The following is a 24,611-nucleotide window of genomic DNA, read 5'->3' on the forward strand; positions in this document are numbered from 1 at the left end:
CACAAAAAAAAAAAAAATAAATAAATAAATAAATAAATAAAATAAAATAGAACCATAAATGTCCATACAAATGCATATGGGAAGCTACAAGATACCAAGTTGGGAAATACTAGAAATTATTTTGCTTCCAATATTTACCTGTGATGTATCTTGTTTATCATGTCCCATGCTTAGGCATTCAAACTTCTGAAATGCTACACATGCTATAAAGAAATCATTTTAAGGGTTTTTCCTGAGATGGTATTGTGGAGTATGTGAACTGGTAAGCAATTCTGCACCACGTGTTCTTGTTCACCAAATTTATTGTTGAACATTCCGAACACCAGATTATGACAGATAAAAAAGAAAGCACCAAAAATTGCTACACATTAATACCTGAGCGGAGACTGAAGGCAAATATTCATCTATTAAACCCTACACCATAATGCTGAAACACAGATAAAAACATTCACAACACTCTACAGAGTACAATTAATAGCACTTTTTTGTGCATTACAAACAGTTAAATGTAATAAAGTTAATTATACCATAAAAAATACACACAAAATTACACATAAATGTATTTAGTATACCATACATTGTACAAAGTACTGGAGAAGATCATGCATGTTTAAAAAGAAAAATCTGCAAGGTGACAATAATTTTTCAGTATATACTATAGGACAAATTGTTTTGCACTGTTAAGTATAATTACTATGCACTGCATTTTCTGGATGAGAGTAAAATTATTGATTTGCAAATAAATGATTACTGAGTCTGTCAGTAAAACACATAGTTTGTCCTCTATAAACTTTTAACTATAATATAGAAACTGATGCGAGTTGACAGCCATGTATTTTATTGTATTACATACACTTCCCCAAACTATTTCCATCTCAATTTGACCCTGCTTTAAGGAAAGACATGTTTTCTTTTTACATGCTTTTAGAGAAACTTATATTTTTGTCTTTGATGGGAGGCAGTGGAGGTTAAATGAGAAGAAAGAAAAGTGTAGAGTTTAGGTTCAAAATTGAAATTGAAAAATATACAAAAAAATTCTGAGATGCCACAGAGATGTGGGCATCTTTTGGCCGAGACCATGAATGTCCTATGAATAGAATAATTTGTTTCGATAGAAATTGTATGTTATTTTAAATAAGCACAGTAAAAATGTCAGTCTTTACATTAAAAGAAAAACCCACAAAAATCTGGAGCCAGTTCTCTCTGGATACCTTAAAAATAATTAGGAAGGAAAAAGTAAAAGGGAAAATGTTTAAAAATATACATGAATGTGAGTTTATATTTAACTACTGAAAAATTATTATTGACTAAATTAACTTTATTTGATATACAAATACAAGCCTCAATAATCTGAGGAACAATAAGTACAGGTTTTAGGGAAGAATTCATGTTTTTGATAGAGTATTCACTAAAAAGACAAAAAATTACATTTGAAGATTAATTTTTCCATGTGTAAATAAGTTCAGAAGTGCCAGCACCTTCTCCTAAAATAAATTTATTTTCAGAAACTTTAACCAAACTTAATTTTCTACACCTATGAAGTGTAAATCAATTTTAATCTGAAATGGGAACTGTGGAAATTAAAGGAGGCCTCTAGAGCAATAGTTCAGCAGATATTAAGGGAAATATTGATCAACTTTTATTTAAAATTTTTACTTCACCAACCTCAAAGAAAAGAATTTGGGGCCAATTTGAGAAGACCACCCACAATAAATATATAGTTATAAAATTGCAGGGCATTCCTTCATCATTTTAAGGCACAGTCTGTTTTATCCCAAACAACTATAAGTTCAAGGTCACAGTGAAAATATGCATTCAATTTTGGTCTGGTTTCTCATGGGTATGTTGCTACATTTATAGTTAGTCATAAGTTTAAGAAATGGTAATACAATCACTTCAAAATAATATATCTAAGTCATTTTTATAGTTTTAAAAATGTAAATACACAATACAATTTCCTAATTTATAGACACTAAAAATTGGATTTTTCTGCTTCCATAGTGGAGGCAGAGAAGATTATTTCTGCCAATATTCCAACAAATACATTATCTGCTTATGTAGAAAGCATGGTTATGTTAAATACAGGCATCTCCTACTTAGGATAAAATTATTCAACACAAAGGACAAACTCATTCCAAATATAATGTTCACTGAATTTTTAGGTCTTGTATATCATCTTTTTATTAATATCATCCATGTCCCTACCACAGAGTTGGATAAATTGTAACTAAATCAAGGCCAAACACATTTTAATATTTGGCTTTCTCTTCTGTCTCTTTACTTCCAAGGCTACTTATACAAACTACATCAACATGACTGGGCAGAGAAACAGTTAAGTGACATTAAATTATGGAAAAAACCATAATATGAGGGACTGAAATTTCCTCTGAAAATTTCTGTAGGAGAGAAATTAAAAGAATGTCAACCATATAAACACAACAGTTTCTGAATCTATCATATTTCTGCTTTCTCTCATGAGTACACTACCACATCAATGTTAACATTTTAGCATTAACATCTGGTTCTTATATTTTCCTTTAAGATGCATTTTACAATGTTTATTTCATTGTATTATGTTAAGTTCTAGTGGATAATTCTCCCCTATGAGACATGTGACTGTATAGAGGGACTGAATGGAAACACATAGAAAACAATAGAAATTCCACAATAAACTTTCTATTACATAAATGGGAGACACCTGTACTAAAAATGATCTGGGCAGCAGAATTTAAAGTTTTACAGAATGAATCTGAAGCAAGATTACCTAAATGATTTCTTCAACTAATTACTGAAAGATCATTACTGGGTAAACTAACTTTCACCCAATAAAACCAGAAAACACTATTCCAGAAATCAGACAAAATAGAATACACTATGCTATAAGCTTTACATATTTTGAAAGAAAAATTAGGATATGGAATATAAGTTTTGATGATGTGTATTTAATATAAGTCCTAGAAGAAAAATACTGAAAAGATTATTTTTGCTTTAATCCCAATATAGTAAGAAAAGTTCATTGGCACAAATATCTGGAGGTATTTTACAGTTTCATTTAGCTTTGGTGGCAAAGTGTGTTTCTGCTAACCATATGAAAACAGTTCTATTTTCCAACGTAGAGTTTTATGCTAAAAAATATTCAAACGTATCTTTTTTTTCCTAAAAAAGGGATGTAAAAAGTCCAATATGAAACAAAACAAGTGCAACATGAAATACAAAATATGCCTAACACTTAGGCTTTTGAACGGTTAATAGTTCTATGCTTTGTCTATAAATTTTTACTAGTAACATTTCTACTATATAAATACTAAAAACCAAGATAATACTGAAAAAAATAGCATATGAACCTTACAAAAATGGTTAGGTTTAGATTTCCTAAACTAAGATTAATGTTCAAATATGCAAACAAATTTACACTAACTAATAAAACTACATCAACAGATACAGTTTTTCATAAGTGTTCAAAGTTACAATGTACAGAATGAGTATAGAATAAATCTGACTCACATATATCAAGTCCTATACAAAGTCATCAGAAATTAACTGGTCACTTGGTATTTTAAAACATAGGCATTTTTGGCAACGTAACATGCCAAACACTTTTAGGAAGTACTGTATTTGATTTAAAATTTTTCAACTACAGACAATGTAATCAAGATGTAGCTCAGAATATCATCTAACTTTTGAAAGCAACATTACCAATTCAGGGGTACTGTTACATTTCTACTATAAATTAAATAACAGTTTATTCTCACTATTTCCAAATTTTATTCCATTCTTAAGACTAAGTTATTAATTATAAAATTCAGTCATCTGTATTCATAATATAATTTATTTATCAAAAATGTGAATTCTTGAGCATTTAAGAGTATACATACTCGGATCTGGATTACGGGTCTGACTTTTCTTTCCTATTATCCTTATTAAAAGTAAAGAATGTGAGTAGCCTCACAAACTTCCTATTTCCTCAGGCTGTTAAAATATATTGTGAAAGAATGAATGATTAATAATGTGTAAGTAAAAGCTCATTACAGAACTTGAAATGTTCTTTGTTCAAAAAGACTGAAAAAAAATTTCAGCTCTCAATCATCTTACTATTTTGTAATAGTATCTTCTACATTTACCTTATGTGGCAAGAAGTTTTCTGTCTGAGTCTAATTTCATAATACAAAGATACTTTTATTGCTTCCTTTTTCCTGGGGAGTGCTATACTCTCCAAATTGACCCCCCCAAAAACTACACAAGGTATCTTGTTTCCTGTAATTTCACAAATCTAAAACACAGAGAAGGGCTTCCCTGGTGGCGCAGTGGTTAAGAATCCGCCTGCCAATGCAGGGGACAGAGGTTCGATCCCTGGTCCGGGAAGATCCCACATACCGCAGAGCAACTAAGCCTGTGTGCCACAACTACTGAGCCTGCGCTCTAGAGCCTGTGAGCCACAACTGCTGAAGCCTGCCTGCCTAGAGCCCATGAGCCACAACTACTGAAGCCTGCGTGCCTAGAGCCCGTGCCCTGCAACAAGAGAAGCCGCTGCAATGAGAAGCCCGTGCACCGCAACGAAGAGTAGCCCCCACTCACTGCAACTAGAGAAAGCCCGCTCATAGCAACAAAGACCCAACGCAACCAAAAATAAATAAATAAAATAAATTTATAAAAATAAAACACAGAGAAAAAAGTGACGCCCACTCACTGCAACTAGAGAAAGCCCGCTCATAGCAACAAAGACCCAACACAACCAAAAATAAATAAATAAAATAAATTTATAAAAATAAAACACAGAGAAAAAAGTGATGATGAAAAATAATCAACAAATGCCTTAGTCATAGAAGGTCTCAACACATTAAAAAAAATTTTCCCAACTGATTTTCATAACAAGTTCTTAAAAAGTTGCAAATGCAGCACTGTAAGGTTTTGCACTAAACCTCATAAGAAAACAAGATACTACACTAATTTAGACCTAACGCTTAAGATGAAAATACAGGCTAACTGAATTGTCTGGGGATTTGGGAATCAACACACCTAGTTTATCTCATCATCTTTGTGTTTACCCCATTTCCCCAGAGCTCTCAAGAATAAACTGAAAATTGAGTTTTACCTTTTATTGAGTTTTATTTCCCTTGACCACCTCCTGTAAGAGATGCTAATAAGCAGTGAGGTAAAAAGAATACACTATGCTATAAGTGAAAAGTCTGAAGAGTTTAGAAAAGAATGGGAACTAGACAATGAACAAATCAGACAATCTGCCTCATGTAAGTATGTGTGTGTGGTGGAAATGTGTACCATCTGCATGAGTGACAGGATAATCAACAACAAACATTTACTAGGCCTATTAGAGTTCTTTATTTCTTTTCCTTACTGTATAATCATGCCGATATTATAGTGTAGCTCAAACAAGAAAGTGTATTCCATTATATACATCTGAATTTATCTGAGCAAAATATGAAAAAAAAATTAAAGATTAATTAACACATGATCAATATATATATTGAAGAGACTCAAAATCAGTGTTAACCAGGCACAAATGTTTTTTTTTTAGGACTACTGTTTTAAATACTTTCATTCTGGTGACAACCAAGAAAAGAGCTAGCAGAACCTGTGTAATTTCCAACATGAAAAAGATAAAGAAAAGAGAGCATTAATGATTTCTATCATATTATCTGTTCCAAATTATAATAGTAGTAACTCCAGAGGACTCTTTAGAGACACTGAAAGTACTCACTGTTTGTCCTGTCCAGTCTATATTTGGTCTAGGTATCAACAATAGGATCCAGGAGTAATTTCTATAAGTTCAAAACTTACTCAAAACTCAAAAAAAAATCTAAATAAAAATGTCATAACAATAGAGCTCAGAAGTTTGCTAAATTAGATAATCCCTAACTGCCAATGAACAATTTCATTTTCGGTAACATTTCTGATAAACCTGTGTTGTTTTGCTAGCTAATAATATAGATTGTAGGCATGGCTGAAATAATGTGAATTTAAAGACAAAGGACTTTCCTTTTCTCAAGTGAGAGAAACATCAGTTTTGTTAATCTTCAGACAGAGCCTACTTTCTCATCTCTGGTAGTTATTTGGTTTTAAAGTGCATTAGGACTTGATGAAGACTCTGTCAAAATGTGTGTGTGTGTATACATATACTTATAATATTAAATATATGTAAAAAAACCCCAAACTACTGCTGTTTATAACATGTTTAATGAGAATCCTTTTTGTAGTCCTAAAATAAAATATTTTCTTGGAATAAATAAGACTTTAGGACTTGATGATAATGACACTCACATGAAATTATTTTCATGGAAACTAATGTGCCTAGTCTGCTGCTTTAAAAAGCTAATGTACTACTCACAAATGAGAAATTTAAGCTTGTTACATTTTATTCATGGGCAGGAATGACTAAACAAGGAGACTTTAGATCATCTAAACACATTGATTATGGCTGTCAATAGAAGATTCAAATTAATGAATTTTCTTAAATTCTGTATATGGACCTAAGTTCAAATTCAGAAATAGTTAAATGACATATTTAACCTGTAACTTGGAATACAACAACATATGGGTGAAAACTTGAAATACAACACCATATGTACAAAAGTTGTTATGAGTATATGTATAAGATAAACCTAGGCAGATGTGTCCTTGTTTAAATATATATGTGGTTATGCCATGGGAAAGTGCATATATAATCTGGTAAGTCCTCTTTCCTTTCAGGTTTGAACACACAAGTATTCTGTATTTTATCCCTTTTGCTGCTTCTGTCAAACAATCAAGAGCCTGGTATGCCTGCCATGTCTACTGTGAGGTTATCACTTACCTTTAATGATCTCAGTAAGTGAAAATATGAATACTGAACATGAAGCTGGGAAAGACCACAATGGAATCAAACAAACTTAAAACTCTCATAGATGAAAAAAGACCATCTTCAACTGATGATGAAACAGCAAGAACCCGAAGAACAAATGAGAAAAGAAGTGAGGTAACCCTCTACAGGCAGTAAAGTGGGAGTAACCTTCCAATAGGCAGTAACAGCTGAGAGGCTGTAATGGAATCCAGATGCAATGGCACGTAAAATGAACCTGGTACTCTAGGACATCCCTGGGCACTAACAAGGATACAAGTTCACAGGTACAACTGTGGAGTTACTGGGACTTAAGGACTATACTTGCAAGGTTTTGGGTATTTACAGCATACACATCTAAAGGAAGGGCTCTATCACTCAGGCATACCCCAGCCTTGAGTTAATCCTATCTTAAGAGGAAGATACCTAGCTCCATTACCTACTTCCAAAAAGTGAGCTGAAATCTGAAATGAAATATAAATATTACTCTCTGTCAAATAGTAATCACCTTGGCAAATTAAGATTCCACTATTAAACCTAGTGGCTAAACACTCCAACTTATTCAGGTATTCATTGTTTATACCTATGCTATTAATGGGGTATCAGTTTTTCCACTCTTATTCCATTAATAGTATAATTTTATACATTAAATGTGGTACTGCACTTCATCATGCTGATTTTCTTTCCATAGTAGATTAAAATTGTGCAAATGTAGAGTTTCTTCTGACCACTGGAATTCAGTTATTTTAACAATCCACCATGACCCGAGGCACTTTTGACAACCATGGGGTCAGTGAATTGAATAAAATGGTATAGACTGAATGACTGAACTGCTCCAATGCCTATAAGTAAATGTCTATGAAAATCTTCTTCAAATTTAGCAATACATCTCTTCAGTAGTCTCCTCATATTCACTAAGAATACAAAATAAGATTCTTACTTGAAAAGAAAAAAGAAAATTTCATTGAGTTTTGAATTTGAATTACGTTTCCATTCATCAATCTTGCTGGATACCAAGAAAACATGTCTCCTTAGAATTTAAAGTTGTATTTTCATAGGTGTAAGAAAACAAAAGATCTATTTTGTTCACTATGGCTACCAAAAACTGACTAAAGACTGTGGCTATTTCATTTCTGAGAAAGCAAAGTTTAAATTTCATTAATCTTTTAAGACTTATTTTTCAACATGTATACCATAGCAAATACAAAGTAACCCACTTTTCAGAAGAAAGTTTGATGAAATGAGAATACTTGAGGTGAGGATACAAACAATGCTACATTTACTGAGTGTTTAGGAGAAGATCTTGGTATGGCCAATCAAGCAGATTAGCTGATATGCAGAGTCCTCAAAGACAGAGGCTACCATATCCTTTTACTGATTTTTCATAATGACTAGTACACAGATGTCATACCACAAAACAAAACCATGCTTCAACTACTTTCCTCAAGCATTACAAAACTAATTTCCTATTTTCAACATTGTAAAAATAGACTTTGTCTTCTCCAAAGGATCGTGCTGCCCACACTGATGGATCTGTGTGTTCCCTCTTATTATTGGACCTAAAGACATAACTGATCTTTATCATTCCTTAAATCCAATCTTACATAAAGTTGCATAATGCATGGAGTAAAAGAGGAATGAAGACAAAGCATGGAACCCTGTATAAGTGTGCTGACCCAAAAGCAATCACACCAACAGCCAGAGGAAGTGGAAACTGTGAAGTAGTCTTCAACAATTTACTGTAAAGAGACAGAAATATACATTATAATGTAACATACATTGTGAGCAAAAACTGAACATGCCAATCTTTTATACAGTTTTGAGAAAGTGTTCTAAAGTGATTTTAGATAAAGTAATCTTTTGTATAATGAATTTAACTGTCCAAAATTTTTTAAAAGATCAATACAAGTCAATTTTGGCTAGAAAAGAGAAAAATGCTCTATTAAGTAAATAGCCAGTTTTGTTTATTCTTTTAAATTTTAACCACAGAAAAATACTAGTTGGACTTTTATTCAGCAATGCTACCTCTAGAGATTTATCCTAATAAGAAAAAAATCAATGTTTACTAAGATATAGCTACAGAAATATTTATTTTCACTCTATTTAATATCAGCAAAAAACTTCAACCAAATAAAAAAGGAACCATCTTTAATTCCTAACAGGAGCATGTAAGATAAGACACTATTTTTAAAAGAAAAATATTATCAGGAAAGGCTATCACCTTTTTACTCTGAAAACAGAGAAACTGAGGGGTTAAGAAACTTACCTAAGGACACAGAGCCTTAGATTGAAACCCCAGATCTGCCTGACTTTAGAATATCTGCAACTATCTGCCAGAATCAACTGAAAAGGCTCCCAGAGCAAACAAGCAGTCAATGAAAAGTAAAGTTTTATTATGGAAAATTTTAAACATATACATAAGTAGATTAACAGTATAATGAACCTCATGGACCCATCAACAAGCTTCAAAAATTATCAAGTCATGGCCAATCTTACTTTACCTATATTACTGCCCACTTCCACTCCTCCTGTATTTTTTGGAAGCAAACCTTAGATATCATATTTTTCAAGGGTTAACTTTTTAAAGAAAAAAAATGATTATATCCTAACAAATGAAATGCATAATTAAGGAAACAAATATAATACATTTGCATATAAACTGTATTTGCACATAAACCATAATTACTATTATAGCTTTACCTTCAGGAACAAGTCCAAGTAATTAGGAACAAAAGGCATGTTTCAGACATGAAAGTATGATAAAGACCAGGAACAGATGCGAGAAAAAAAAAAGATTAAAATACTATACCTTGATTTTATTGAAGCAGTGTAAGTATTTCCAAGAACTGCCATAGTTGGAATAAGGATAAATGCCAAAGGTTTACATGGATCAGGATTAAGTTTAAAGTAATACCTATGTCAAAAAGAAAAAAATAAAACATAAATCAACAAAGCATTGCCAATCATTTTAAATTCTCAGAATCAATCAATTAAATACATTTCAAAACGTTCCTATAGCAATATGGATATAAGAGAGCTCTAAACAGCTCAAGAAATCATTGATAAATAAATTTGGCTCTACATCATCTTTATACTCAAGGTTTTATATGGAGAATGTTCAGAAACTACTAAAGGAAATGAAAATATCCCATCTGGAAGCACTTCCTTTTTACAATAAGTATATGCCTGAAGGGTCATATATAAATAATATTTTATAAAACAAATTATTTTAAACATATTTAAACTGCTCTATTTAAAAAAGATAAAAAAATGAAGGTTTATATAAAGTAACTGTCTACAGCCTTCTAGAATCATAAATTTGTGCTCCTCAAGTAATTTTCTCCCCAAATCTGTGGACAAAACTTTGCACCTTGATTAAAATAAGGGACAAAGGAAGGATATTAATATCTGGTGACCTGTGATTTAATTAACTGAACTTATTTTGATTCAGCCAACTTAAAAAAAAAAAAACTTCCAGTATTTAGATAATCTGAAAGTTTTACATCATTTCTAAAAACTATGTTAAGCAGGGGTTAACTATTAACTGGATAACGTGGCTTTTTAAAAAAGACAATTTACCAATAACTAAATATTCTAGAAATAACCTTAGAGAGCATTTTTAGGCTCTCATTTAACCTAGGACACTTATCAGGTAACAAAGCAAATGACAGTTTTCTAGTAAAACAGCTGATCATTTATTCTAGTTCAACGTATAGTACACATCAGAAAAGTACACACTTCCTTCGGTATTTCTATTATTTTAAATGTAAGCATTTTTCTTCCCCTCAAACTTAAGAAAATATAAAATTGATTGTGAACTGAAAAATATATAAAGCACTAGCATTATGAATACTATAAGTCAGCAAAATAAAGCACATTTTCACATATTTCTAGACTCAAAGAAGGTTAAAGAAAATACAATCCCTCCCCTTTTGGGCAGATTTTGGGGAAGTTTATATTCTCACAGAAAAGAAGAAGATGTGAATATAAATTTCAGGTGATAGCTTCCTGTTCTTGAGAAAGTTTTATGAAACATTAGGAATCCTGCAAGTCTCTACTTACAGATATTTATAGTTTGAACCACATAAATTGTAATTATATAAATAAAACACACCTAAGATTCTTCAGCCAATAAATTAAAGATGGCATGCTGAGTAATACAATCCATGTTAATAAGTTAATCACGGTACTGTGCATGCGAAGACTATCTTCAGCATCACTGGCAGATAAACGGAGATGGTGTACTGTAGAGTCTTTATGGTGACTGGATTTTTTTTCACTTCTTCTAGAGTGTTTGGGGTTCTACAAAGCAATAAAGTAAAAATATCAAGATATTAAGTAAAATTGAAGTTTATTATTTTATTTAGAATCATACTCAATTATCTAACAGCTAAATAAATACATCTTTCCATTACCAAATTGATATAAAATACTGAATTATCTTGTTTGAAAGTATTTTAAAGCAGTTATCAGTTATAAAATTTTTCTTCCTTTGACTTGTTATTTCCACTGCTAAGAATATATCCTCTTAAGTAATTACCTGAAATAAAATTTAAAAGATAATTGTGATAACAAAAACAACTTAAGGACTGACAAAGATCAAATTAAATGACAATCTAAGTCTTATTTTAATATTCATTAGGCTCGCTTTTCTTAAAGTTATTTAAATTCATAAAATCTTTTAAATACTGTAAAGTCATAACCTTTTTTTACAAAAATAAACTTTTGTATTTTTCCATGTTCTTTCATACTAAAGTGATATAGCGTTTTGAAAATAAAACTTACCACAGTCTGGCTATTTTTAAAAGTTGTTAAGCTGGCTTGCAGATGAACAATCTATGAAAAAGAAAAGACTTTAATTTTACTTTTATTTTGAAACAAAAAACATAACCATTTTTACTGAAATTGAGGAGCACTGTAATTTGAAATTTTAAAAACCTAAATAAATAAAACTTCATTTAACATTTAAAAACATTCTTTTAGAAAAGATAAATAATAACTACATGTGCTTGCTATCATGGATTAAAAAACAAACAAAATAATACAAAATTCCAGAGTATGTTGGGGCCAGGATGTAATGCTATATCTTCCACACTGTGTGAGCCTATGCTTGAATGGTGCCTTGCTATCGCAACTTAAAGTGTCATGTGAGTCAAAAATTTGATTATATTCAGCATAGTATAAAGAGTTTAACATGTGTTATATAATCTAAATCTTTGAAAATCTGGAACTCAATTATATAGAGTGGTGAAATGTTTACAAGAACCTGAGAAAGTCTATAAATTTACTAGGTTTGCTTAAGTATTTGAGAAAGTTCTGCTTATTGTGTCAGTTGTTTGAAATATCCACTTAAAAAAACTAAAAATATTATATTTATAAATCAAATTACTTTATATCTGTAAATCAAAATAATTCTAAATCGTTTTTTCTGATGGACATATTTTTCCTTTGTAAACTGAAAGTAATCTATAATGTGCATGTATTAGTGTTAAATGCAGATGCAAATAAACCTTTGTTTAAAAAAGGAAAAAATGATAATCCTTTCCAGTATCAACTGTCTCTACATAAGATTAATGTGGAGAACATGCAGTTGTATAATGTAGATTTTCCTGAAAAGCTGTCAGCCTTCTTAGAAGTGTTTTTCATTTCCTCAGTAAAATTGTCAGCTTAATTACTTTTATCATGTCTTGTGATTTTTCAGCAACATTTGTAACATTCTACATTATTTCAGCATGATTGACAGCCTGATCCCACTGACATAACTTTTTGTTTTGTCTATTATCCACGTTTAAAGGGAGGTGTGAATAAAAACCGTTCTAGTAAAATGTTTTTTAAAAAGGTAACATTACTTGCCAGACCATCAAGCAACATGGAACAGATTATATCTCCTCCCCTCCCTTGGTTTTTAACAAAGAAACCCACTCAGATTAATAACTTCAGTTCTACAGTTAACTATATATATTTGAAATAGCTAAGATGTTAAAAAAAACTTTACACTTAGGCCTGTTATATAACAGCAGTGATCAAAAAAATTTTTTTAACAACACCCATGGGAAAGTCTATGCCTGTCTCATACAAAGCTCAGGCCTTCTGACTTTACTGATTTGACATACCTTAAACACATAGTAAAGATAAGTAAGAAGGATGGCAAATGCTCCACAAGTTGTCCAACTAACTATGATCAAAATAACTGTCAAAATGGGCCAGTCTGGTGATATTATCTTCATATCTTTAGGAAGTTCAGAGGGCCTGGAATAACAAGAGTAAAGCTTTCAAAAGCATATTAACAGTTATTTACACAGTCACATATAAGCAGAAAACAATACAATGCTCTGCCAGGCTCTCCTTATTAATGTGCAAGTATTACTATAAGGTAAACAGGCTTTTTAAAATAAAGGTGAGGGGTGACACATATTTTAAAATTCTTTTATACACTGTGATAGTTTCTCTTGCATTTATATATACTATGGGTAATATGTGTACTAAAAAAGAAAAAATATTATTAAAGATAATTATTAATTATAGGCCCTGTGCCATACAATTCCAATCTTGATAGGAAGAGAAATACTTTTGTTCTTAAAGTCTTGAGGTCGCTCAGACATGTGATGGTGTTAATGTCAGAAGCACCTCAGAAGGGTGGAGGAAGAAGCATCATACCATAATCCCCTCTGTGACAGTAAATCACATAACATGGCTGGTGAGGAAATGGAAACTAGACCACTGGTTTACCAAAACAGCATACCAGCAACTTCAAACTGTCTTTGCATCATAATAAACCTCTAGGCAATGTTTTTGGAGCTCTTATACATTTCATCTAATCTGATCCTAAATATCAAGATTCGAGTCTCAGGTTTGATTGAAAATCAACATATAAAAGCATTGCCAGAGAAACACTTCGCCCTTGGAAAGATTTACAACAGTGAAATTTTAAAATACCTGTGTAATCTGTCAAACTTTTTTGATTAACTCTTGAGCACTATGGTCAAAATCAAATGTAGCATTTAACTTGAAATAAATGATAACCTATGACAAAAACATAAGTTTGAACACTAACCCTATGTTTTGCTAGTTACACATTTTTCCTTAGAAATTATAGTTTAGTGAAAGCAAGTTAATTTTAAGGTTCCCTATCAGAATACAGTTTTTTTCTTAAGAGCAATAAGAAAGGTTTTCATCATTCATTCTTTACCTTTTCAAAGTCAGCCACAATGAAGAAAGGAGTCTCACAGATGTAGAAGAGAGTAGGCCACCCCAGTAGGCAGTACATGTTCCAAACAGAAAAAGAATCAAAGATACAAGGGGGAAACACATACTCTGACTAGTTAAAACGATGGCATCTAATTCTGGTAACAATAACATATCCCAAAATTCTTTAAACCATTTGTATCTGTGGATAAAAGAAAACATACAAAAAATAAAAGCAAATAATACAATAAAAGCAAAAAAACCCCCAACAACTCTCATTAAAGGATTTAAAATTTGAAGTATTTGACCATTCACTACAGTCCCCAGAGTACCATGATATTTCATTTATAATTATACTGAAAAAACAAACTTCAATTCCTGATAGGAGATCTTCAAGGATCTGAGTCTCAAGTCTCAATGCAGCTTTACTGCTCTCATTGATCCTTGCAATGAAGTAATAACTGGTCTTTTTTTTAAGGTAGAAAGCCAATAGCTAGTTATAAAGACAGAAGAAAAGATATCTAAGTAATGGTTTTTAACCAAACAAAAACAAAAACAAAACCTGAATAAATTAAGAATGCGATGTTAAGTAGGGTAGAGAGATCTAAAATATACTTTGTATGGGAAGTAATAAAAAGTGTTCTGAGGCACTGTTTCACCAATATCCTATATTGTTTTGTGTCCATGAATCTGGGATACCCAAAGCTCACGTACCACATATAGTCTTTTGAAAATGTTAAAGTCCTGGTATATTTATAGTCTAAATTTAGACTGATATATGTGTATATATATATTATATATATAAGTTCAATAATTACTTCTAAACTATTGAAGTAAATGTTGATGTACTTATTAGGTCTTTGCCTAAGAGAAAAAGTCCATTTAATAAAACAAGTCAATTGCCTTATTTGTATGGAAATTTATCCTTCATATTTGAGCCAAACATAATACTTTATATATAAAACAAAATTAAAATCATTATCACAGATAATAAAACTTACCCCAACAGAAACTTAACCATAATTACAAAAGGATCAACTTTGTATGGTTTGGCTTCTTTATCCAACATAGCAGCATATTCTAAGCAGTGACCTAGTGATTTTAAAAAAAATTATATGTAGTAGAGAATTCACAGTAATTAAGTATGAGACATATGCTGCATTGTTCATAAGAGCAACATATTTCATATCATAGAAAGCAAGGGTCTTTATTACTATCACAGATACTCTTCTCAAAAGATTAAAAATTACCCTAATTTGAAAGACAAATCAAAACTACAATGAGGTACCACCTCACACTGGTCAGAATGGCCATCATTAAAAACTCTACAAATAGCAAATGCTGGAGAGGATGTGGAGAAAAGGGAACCCTGCTACACTGTTGGTGGGATTGTAAATTGGTGCAGCCACTATGGGAAACAGTATGGAGGTTCCTCAAGAAACTAAAAAATAGAAATAACATATGATCCAGCAATCCCACTCCTGGGTATATATCCAGACAAAACTCTAATTCAAAAAGATACATGCACCCCTATGTTCATAGCAGCACTATTCACTATAGCCAAGATGTGGAAACAACCTAAATGCCCATCAACAGACGAATAGATAAAGATGTGGTACATATATACAATGAGATATTAGCCATAAAAAGAACAAAATAATGCCATTTGCAGTAATGTGGATGCAACTAGAGATTATCATACTGAGTGAAGTCAGTCAGAAAAAGAAAGACAAATATATGATAGCACTTATATGTGGAATCTAAAATATGACACAAATTAACCAATCTATGAGACAGAAACAGACTCACGGACATAGAGAACAGACTTGTGGTTACCAAGGGGGAGGGGGTCGGGGGAGGGATGGAGTGGGAGTTTGGGATTAGCAGATTGAAGCTTTTATATATAGAATGGACAAACAACAAGGTCCTAATGTATAGCACAGAGAACTATATATCCTATGAAAAACCAAAATGGAAAAGAATATAAAAAAGAATGTATATATATATTTGTGTATAACTGAATCACTTTGCTGTACAGCAGAAATTAACACATTATAAATCAACTATACATCAATTAAGAAAAGTTAAATAAAAGAAAAAAAATAAACATAAACCTACCATAAAAATTTACTCTAATTTACTGGTTCTCATACAAAAGTACATAGCCAATCATCATTTGTGGAACAAATTCAGGAAGCCAAAGCTATGGTTTTGTCATTTGTATTTTTACAAAGCTCCACAGGGGAGCTATTTTTTAAAAACCGTTTTACTGAGATATAATTCTTATAACTCAAAATTCATCCATTTAAAGTGTATCCAATTCAGTGGTTTTTTGTATATTCATAGAGTATGCATTAACAACCACAGTCAGTCTTAAAACATTTTCATTACTCCCAAAAGAAACTGTTCCCCTTAACTGTCACCTCCAATGCCTCCCCATTCCTAGGCAACCACTAATCTACTTTCTGTCTCTATAGGTTGGCTTACTCTGAAGATTTCATAAAAATGGAATCATATAATATGTGGTCCTTTGTGACTGACTCCTTCAACTTAGCATATTTCCAAGATTCATCTATCTTGTAGCATTCAGCACATTATCTGTTCATCAGCTGACAGACGTTTTGGTTGTTTCCACTTTTTGGCTATTATAAACAGTGTTTAGTGTGGATGTATGTTTTCAGTTCTCTTGGGTCTATACCCAGGAGTAGAGTTGCTGAATCATATGGTAACTCCGTTTAACCTTTTGATGAACTGCCAGACTGCTTTCCAAAACAGCTATACCATTTTACATTCCCACTAACAGTATACAGAAGGTTGCAATTCTACAAATCCTCATTAACACTTGTTATTATCTGTCTTTTCTATTATAGCCATTCCAGTGATTTCTAATAAGCATCTTTGGTTCAGAACTACTTCTTTAATTGATTTGAGACACAATCCCATACTTAAGTCCTCTAGATTAACCAATATCATATATCCCCAGGGTCTCTGTGGACTATCTAGATATAAATCCCAAATGTTTGAAAATCAACTGTCAAGTCACTTAAAACTAAGAAGAATGAGGTGTCTCTTTTAAATTTCCAAAAATTATATTCAAGTATAGGAGATGTCATATTGCCAGAATAATCTTTTAATTAAAAGGTTGGATCGGAGCAGATCACATTAAACGTTGCTTACTTCTTCCTGGAATATAATAGGTTAAATCAGGTTAAAATGAACACTAAAGGCAGACTTGAAACTGCAAAAAAGTCACTGAAAGGAAACGAGTAGCTGTGAAAGGATTTGGCACCATGGAAACGGTGGAGGGGATTTTTGGACTGCTTTTGTATGTTTTGTCCCCACTCTCTTTCCCTCTTGCCTCCTCTGATTATCGTTGTACAAGCCCGGCAAGTGTGTGAGGCTCCTGGGAAATTGTCCTAACTGCTATACTCTAGAGAGGGCTTTGTCCAATGTACTATATACAGTCTATATTTTCTTCTCCAGATCCAGGTTCTACCCTTTACTTTGCTCTGAATTCTGGGAGGCTGACTTTGATGAACTGGCTTCTAGTCGGGTTCAGTGAATGAGAAGCACTGGCAGATAGGATAGAAGGAAATAAAGTTAGTGTATTTATTTCCCTGCCTCCTCCCTGCTGAGCCACACGCTGACAGCGGTCACAGCATTTCTGTACCCAAGGCTCAGGTGCAGTACTGCTGCTCTCTCCTACAGCTCTCTAGGTTTGCTCCCTCCCTTGCCCCGATACCTAGGAGTATCAGATGGCTCTGTTGCTAATTTGGTATTTTATCATTTGTTGTTGGTTTCCCTTAACCCTATACATACCTTTGAAATAGTCCCTTCAATTAAACTCTTAATTATTCCATTCAGTGTACCAAGACCTAAATGATACAGTTGATACAGCCCAAATATTACACTCCATGTCAACTATGTGCTTGGCCCTATGTCAGGCACCGGGAATAGAATGGAGAACAAAATCCCTGTCCACCAGTTTCTATCTCTTAAGAGATCCTCAGAACAGAGGGAATAAACTTTACACACAAGGGTATAAAATGGAGAAAACAAGTAAGGAATTTTCTTGGTAATCTCTTAAAACTTAAGAGGATCTCAAACTCCTGTAACCTTGAGAGAGAGGGGTTGTGAATTTTCAAGAAATCGATGTGTCTTCATTAGCTACACGTAGGATAAAAAAAGTAGTAATGAAGCATAGAGGGAGGGAGGAATAGAAACATTCTTACCTGTTGAGAAAAGAGAGTATAACTGTCCTCCATAAGCAAGAAGGATACTAGATATAACATAGGCAGGAAGAGCTCCACCATGAAATCTAACTACCTAGAAAATAGGCAAATCAATGGGCAACTTCTGAATGTTCATGTTAATGAAATAAATATACTTTCACATGAAATAGAAAAGTTGTTTTTCACTTTATACATTTTCTGACATGACTAAAAGATATCTTGAGTAACGGGTATAAAAATTCTAAGCAAAATAAATGCTAAGAATATATGGCATTAGAAACATGTTATCTGAATTTTTCATCAAAGGCATAATAGAGGCAATATATAATTGTGTAGCATATGCTACAAAATTTTTTACAAGGAATGTTTATCGAGCATTTAATATGTTCCAGGTATAATACTAAACATCTTATATGCATTATCTCATGCTCTCCTCCCCAAAATCCTTTCATATAGTTCTTATCCCTATTTTACAGACGAAGAAATTCAGGTACAGGGGGCCCAAGTAACTTGCACAATTAAGAGACAAGCAAGTTACTTACTTACTTGTTACCTCTCTTTGCTCTTAATAGTAAGACAGGGCCAATAATAGTACTTACCTTAGAGGTGGTTTTAAGGATTTAAACATGTTCATTTGTGTAAAGCTTTTAGAATATTAACTTGAACATGATAAACTATCAAAAATATGAGCTGCTATTGTTAGGCTTTTATGTCCTTCACCATCTTTGGAAATCTTGTGGAATGGAATTTAACTCAAAGCCTAAGTTCATAACCATTATGTTATAGCACCTCAAGTCATTCTATCAGCTGATCCAATCTCCATAAAAAACATACATATAACAAAAACATAGTGTAAGTTCTTCTTTTGATGTTAAGGTTTTAAAAGGAAATTACTTTAAAGCATGTTCTCCAATCCACAGAATTTTTAAGGAAATGTACAGACTCCCCTGTCAATCTGATGAAAACTATGGAAATGAATGCTTACACAAAATGTTAAGTAAAATTTCAGCAAGTTCAAGGTCTCCCTGAAGCTCCTCTGTGGATTCCCAGATTAAAATTGATAAGACTCAAAAAACATAAAGCTCATACTCATGATTTATAGTTTGTAGCTTTGAGTGAAAGGAGAGGAGAGTGAAAGGGAAAAGGTCATTTTCCCACCTATTACTAAATGGTGCTCACTGCCTGCTAATGACATGCTAGGAAATATATATCATACTTTAGTTATTAAGTGTGTTGGAAGGATAGTTAAGTAGCATAGCAGGCTCAGAGTCGTACTCCTGAGTTCAGACTACAGCTTTGCCTTTCACTAGCTCTTCGGAAACTTATTTTACCCCTCCTTCTCTCTAGGCCCTTATCAGTAAAATGGAGTTAAATAGCACTATCTCACAGGGAGTTTGAGGCTTAAAAGTGTTCATCTGTGTGAATCATTTGGAATAGTAACTGGCACAAGTAGGTGATCAGAAAATATGCACTGTTATTATTAACCTTTAACGCCCTTCACTGTTTTCAGAAATCTTGTAAGAGGTCCTACATAAAATTTCTTTTTAATGACTGAGTGTCACTGTTTTGCGTAGTAAATATGATACTGGGCCACAGATACAACAATCAACAATCATAAACTGGCCTCCATGGGTCATATTCAAATTGTATATGCGCTTCATTTGGTTTAGTATATGGCATAGTATTTCTTTACATTTTGAATTAGATGCCAACATTGAAAAATTAAAATATTTTATCTAAAAATTCAGATTTCTAGTTTCTCTTAAAATCTAAAGATTGGGCAACACTGGGCTTCATTCCTACATGGAAATGATTTATTAAGAGTTTAAATAATTCTCTTGAGAAAGCAACTTTCAGTTTATTTTCTGTCTTCTCTTTCATAAGAGTAGACTAACCAATATGTAAGTATATTTTCCTCTTTCCTTTTTCTAAAAAAAAAAAATTAATTTTATGAAAAAATTATCTAATCAAAGGTTAAAGATTCTCCTAAGTGGTTTCTCTTTAGTCCTCTTTCCAGTCTTCTTTGACTGAATCAGTTAACACTGAAAACATGTATGATTTTTAAAAGACAAATAAGATATACAAAACCTAATTCATTCTCCTATTGTTCTCAAGCTAAATTTTGAAACAAACAGGAAGGAAGAGCATCTTATATCATTCCAAACATTTGAGGACTTAACTCAATTGCCATGAATTCTTCAACATTTAAAAAAGTACCTACCTCTGATCCTGCAACACCCACACATCATCATTTTTTAGAAAAATTTCCATGTCTAAACAAGACTATTAGTCTGGGTGTTCGTTTGTTTGTTTGTTTGTTTGTTTTGCAGTACGGGGGCCTCTCACTGTTGTGAGAGGATTCTCACAACATCGGCAGGTGGACTCTCAACCACCGCGCCACCAGGGAAGCCCTAGTCTGGGTTTTTTTGGTGTACATATAATTATACCTGATTATACAGTATCAAGCAAACTTGACTTTTCTTGTCACTAATCTGAATTATGAGCCCCAGGGATGATATGGATAAGAGAGTGTGTTATATCCTCAGCCATACCACCATGTACAGTGACATACTTAAAATACAATAGCATGAATTCTTCCCTTTTATTCCAAGATTTTAGAATAAGATTTAATTTTTCTTAATAATTGATCTCTTAACATTTTAGAATATTTATTATAACTATCCATGATGCTATTTTCCAACTTACACTAACATTTAATCTTCTCTTTCTAATGTAGCACAAAAATTTTACACATTAGCTTAGAATTTTCTAATGTTCACAAATTTAATAATAATCACAATCTAGTTCTTACCAGGTTGTTGTCAGGATCAAATGAGATAACATACATAAAAAGTTTCTGATTTACTTTTAACTTGTGAGTTTTATTATAATTATAGAATTAAATGACTTAAAAATTCTGCTATGCCTAGACTGCAAAACATAACAGACCAAAAAAATAAAGTGAAAGTAATAAAAGACACAATAAAATTTTTAGTGAATTTTAAAACTATAATTTCTCTGACTAATCATCTATTTATGTCCAGATTGCACAATTCTGCAAATTATAATGATGTTGAATAATAATATAGTAGTTCTACAACTTGATAAATTATTTTTGTAACACTATTTGCCTATTAATTTAAGATTAATGAATTTAACCTATTTCAGCATGTTTATTTATTTATTTTTAGTTTTTTGCGGTACGTGGGCCTCTCACTGTTGTGGTCTCTCCCGTTGCGGAGCACAGGTTCCGGACGCGCAGGCTCAGCGGCCATGGCTCACGGGCCTAGCCGCTCCGCGGCATGTGGGATCTTCATCTTCCCGGACCGGGGCACGAACCCATGTCCCCTGCATCGGCAGGCGGACTCTTAAACACTGCGCCACCAGGGGAAGCCCTATTTTTAATATAATTTACTTTTACCTTTTACAAACTGAGCTTGCACAACATAAAAAGTTCTTGGAAAAAGCTCATTTATAGGACAGAGCCTACAGATTTTATTGGATTATGAATTATAGCATCGTATGATCAACATGAAATCTTAATATGATATCCATTTAGCCAAAAATCTTAATTTTCTTGAAAATCAGGAATCAACTTTCATTTTTAGGAAGTATCAAACATGAAAGCATCACCTTAAAGCCAGGGGTGGCCAACTATGACCTGTGTGCCAAGAATGGCTTTCAGATTTTATTAATGTGAGAAAAAGAAGAAAAAAGGAGAAAGAAGAAAAAAGAAGTAGCTGCAGTAGTGGCAGCAGTGGCAAGAGACTATATATGGTCTGCTGAAATATTAATATCTGGTGCTTTACAGAAAACGTTTACAACCCCTGCCTTACAGTTTCTATTCACAAGGCAATAAATAATCGACAAGGAGTCTCTCTTACCTGTCCAAGTATTTGTGAAAAGGAAGTCTTAACTGTCACCTAGTTTAAAACAATTATTAAAAAAAGGTTATTTTCCCTAAACTCTAGTTCACATTTTATTAAACTGAGCACTAAGCATAATCATTAATTTTTTTATAATGATGAACCTAAAGGTACTCAAGATCTTAAAAGAATTCTCTGAACCATAAACATTTAATTTGTATCAACTGTGGTTTTGCTGTTCAATATTTTTTCTGTAATCTAATTCTTTCCCAATTGGATGAATGCTATGATACGTGGTGTCATATGATATTGTGACATGTGGTAACCCTTTACTAACTAGAATATTTAATTAATCAGAATATCTTATTACCAGATCATACAAGCTAAAGGAATTTATTGAATGACTGACTCAGAAACTATACGTATGTTTGCTGAAAAATTAAGCACAAATTAATCAACTTACTTATGTAACTCGTACTTTAACATCTCAAACCTACAATCGTATGGTACTAAATATAGTTAAGCTAAACCACTTCTGAGTAAATTTCATAAAAATAGGATTCACATGATATAATACCAGGAACAAACAGATCACATGTAATAAAATTTGAGCCAAAACAACACTTTAAAAAGAAATTCATCATTAATTATCTCTACCATAAATATACCTCTTTTGATATTAGGAAGTCTGGGAAAAGGAAATTCATCTTTCATAGAAAAGCTGTAAAATAACTATATTTTGTCAATACATGGACTTTTTAAAAAATAAAGTATTTGTAAAAATATGGACATTAAGAGAATGTGCAGTACAGCCAAATTACTAACACAATTCTTTCTATCTCTATAGTAATATTAGAAATATGAAGGCACAAGCTGAAAACCATTATATCCCTGCAAAATCCTTCAATGCTAGAAACAGAAAGCAAGATATCAAAGCATTAATAAATTCCATGAAATCTAAAAAAACTCATAATATAGGTCAAACTGAAGCTTGTAGGACAGATTATATTCACTTGACCCACCAATTCTAGTTTACCCTAAGAAAGTTAGCTCTAATAAAGAATCCAAATTAAAGCAACTGAGTAGAAATAAGATATTTCACATAAACCAAAACCATCATTGAAATGTATACTTCAAGCACTTAAATCTGGAATCCTTAGAAGCTGGTATGTTCTTATACAAACAGGAACTCTTTTAGTTCATGAATCTATATGTAAATAAAATGTTACTCTCGAGTCCATTTCCCTTCTCTCAGTGCAAAGAGATCTAATGTGATTGTAAAACAAACCCAACAGGTACAAAATTGCACATATTAATGATTAATGGAGCTTAAAATAATGAGTGAAAAGAAGATCCTTAAGCTTATCCAGTAGTGCTGGAAAATATATATCATGCCAGTTACTGCAGTATAGCCATGTCAGCTGATTTCATGAAGTTCTTCAATTTATGGAGGATTCTGGACTTTGGGCTTCCAAACTGAGAAGGTTAATCTGCAGTCTCAATTTTTATTTTATTTTCTATTACTTATTAAGATACATACTTTCAATGGTCCAGCTAAGGAAATACTGAGGTGGTGCTAACAGGCAAAATGGAGACTATTTAAAGTATCATAAGTAACTAACTCTCTCATATTAATTGGCTTTTGCATCACCATATATCTGAGGCAAACATAAAAATATATTTCGTTTATTCTATAACTAAATCCTAAAAATTAAGCAGACATATAACTTACCTCATACTGACAGTCTGATGATGTATACATTTTTAATAATGCTACATGGCTGTCATTTTCTGGTTGAGCAATATGGAGTTTCACAGAAATTTCTGTGGAAGATGGAACCCTGAAGAGATAAATATCAGTTCTCAAATACAAAATGCTGTGAAATAACCACGGCTATCAATCCTCAGCACAGCACAGTGAAATAACGTAAGGAGGCTAGATGCCACACGTTACTATGGACTGACACTTTTCCAGTCATATCACAGCTCCTTCTAGGACACAGAAATTGGGGGAGAGGGTGGAAAGGGGTTCATGTCTGAAGCAAGTAAGGTTTAAATTCTAGATCGCTTAAATAAGAATACTATATGGTATCTTATATTATATTATCTTATGGGTACAATGTTACATAAAGGATACCTACATTTTACTAAGAGGCCCTGTAATAATTTCTCTAAAATTTTATTATGATTTACAGACTAAGTAGAATATGTATTATTCAAAAACAACAAAGTTTAAGGTAAATTCTTTCATATACTTACTGTGCAATGGTTAGTGAATCTTCATAAGACCAGGGAATATGAAGTTTATAGATACTAGTAATTTCTTCTGTGGAAACATAAAGGAAATATGTATTACTAACCTTATGTTACTAAGGTTACTACTATAATACCTAACTATTTACACAATACTCATTTCATTAAAAAATAATCAGTAAGAGTTATATCACACAATAAATTATGGAGAATTACTTAATAATAATGTTTAGGGGGCTTCCC

At 32.3% G+C, this 24,611-nt stretch overlaps 1 protein-coding gene across 2 annotated transcripts in view; it reads right to left on the reverse strand.

Moving 5' to 3' along the window:
* The window catches only part of PGAP1 (post-GPI attachment to proteins inositol deacylase 1), an 87,756-nt gene that overhangs the window by 15,006 nt on the left and 48,139 nt on the right, over positions 1-24,611 (reverse strand). Inside the window, exons 17-27 of one of the 2 annotated variants that reach the window (XM_007116331.3) lie at positions 24,375-24,441; positions 23,848-23,956; positions 22,134-22,172; positions 18,250-18,343; positions 15,019-15,109; positions 14,022-14,219; positions 12,946-13,081; positions 11,618-11,668; positions 10,947-11,134; positions 9,642-9,746; positions 4,696-8,571 (exon numbers count right to left, since the gene is read on the reverse strand). In XM_007116331.3, the coding sequence (XP_007116393.1) occupies positions 8,433-8,571; positions 9,642-9,746; positions 10,947-11,134; positions 11,618-11,668; positions 12,946-13,081; positions 14,022-14,219; positions 15,019-15,109; positions 18,250-18,343; positions 22,134-22,172; positions 23,848-23,956; positions 24,375-24,441 (1,217 nt within the window). In that variant the 3' untranslated portion in view covers positions 4,696-8,432. Of the gene's footprint in view, positions 1-4,695; positions 8,572-9,641; positions 9,747-10,946; positions 11,135-11,617; positions 11,669-12,945; positions 13,082-14,021; positions 14,220-15,018; positions 15,110-18,249; positions 18,344-22,133; positions 22,173-23,847; positions 23,957-24,374; positions 24,442-24,611 lie in introns of those variants that run through there. The other variant, XM_007116332.3, reaches the window with a different exon arrangement.

The sequence above is a fragment of the Physeter macrocephalus genome, chromosome 2 (genome assembly GCF_002837175.3).
Source record: "Physeter macrocephalus isolate SW-GA chromosome 2, ASM283717v5, whole genome shotgun sequence".
In the NCBI taxonomy this organism is placed as follows: Eukaryota; Metazoa; Chordata; class Mammalia; order Artiodactyla; family Physeteridae; genus Physeter; species Physeter macrocephalus.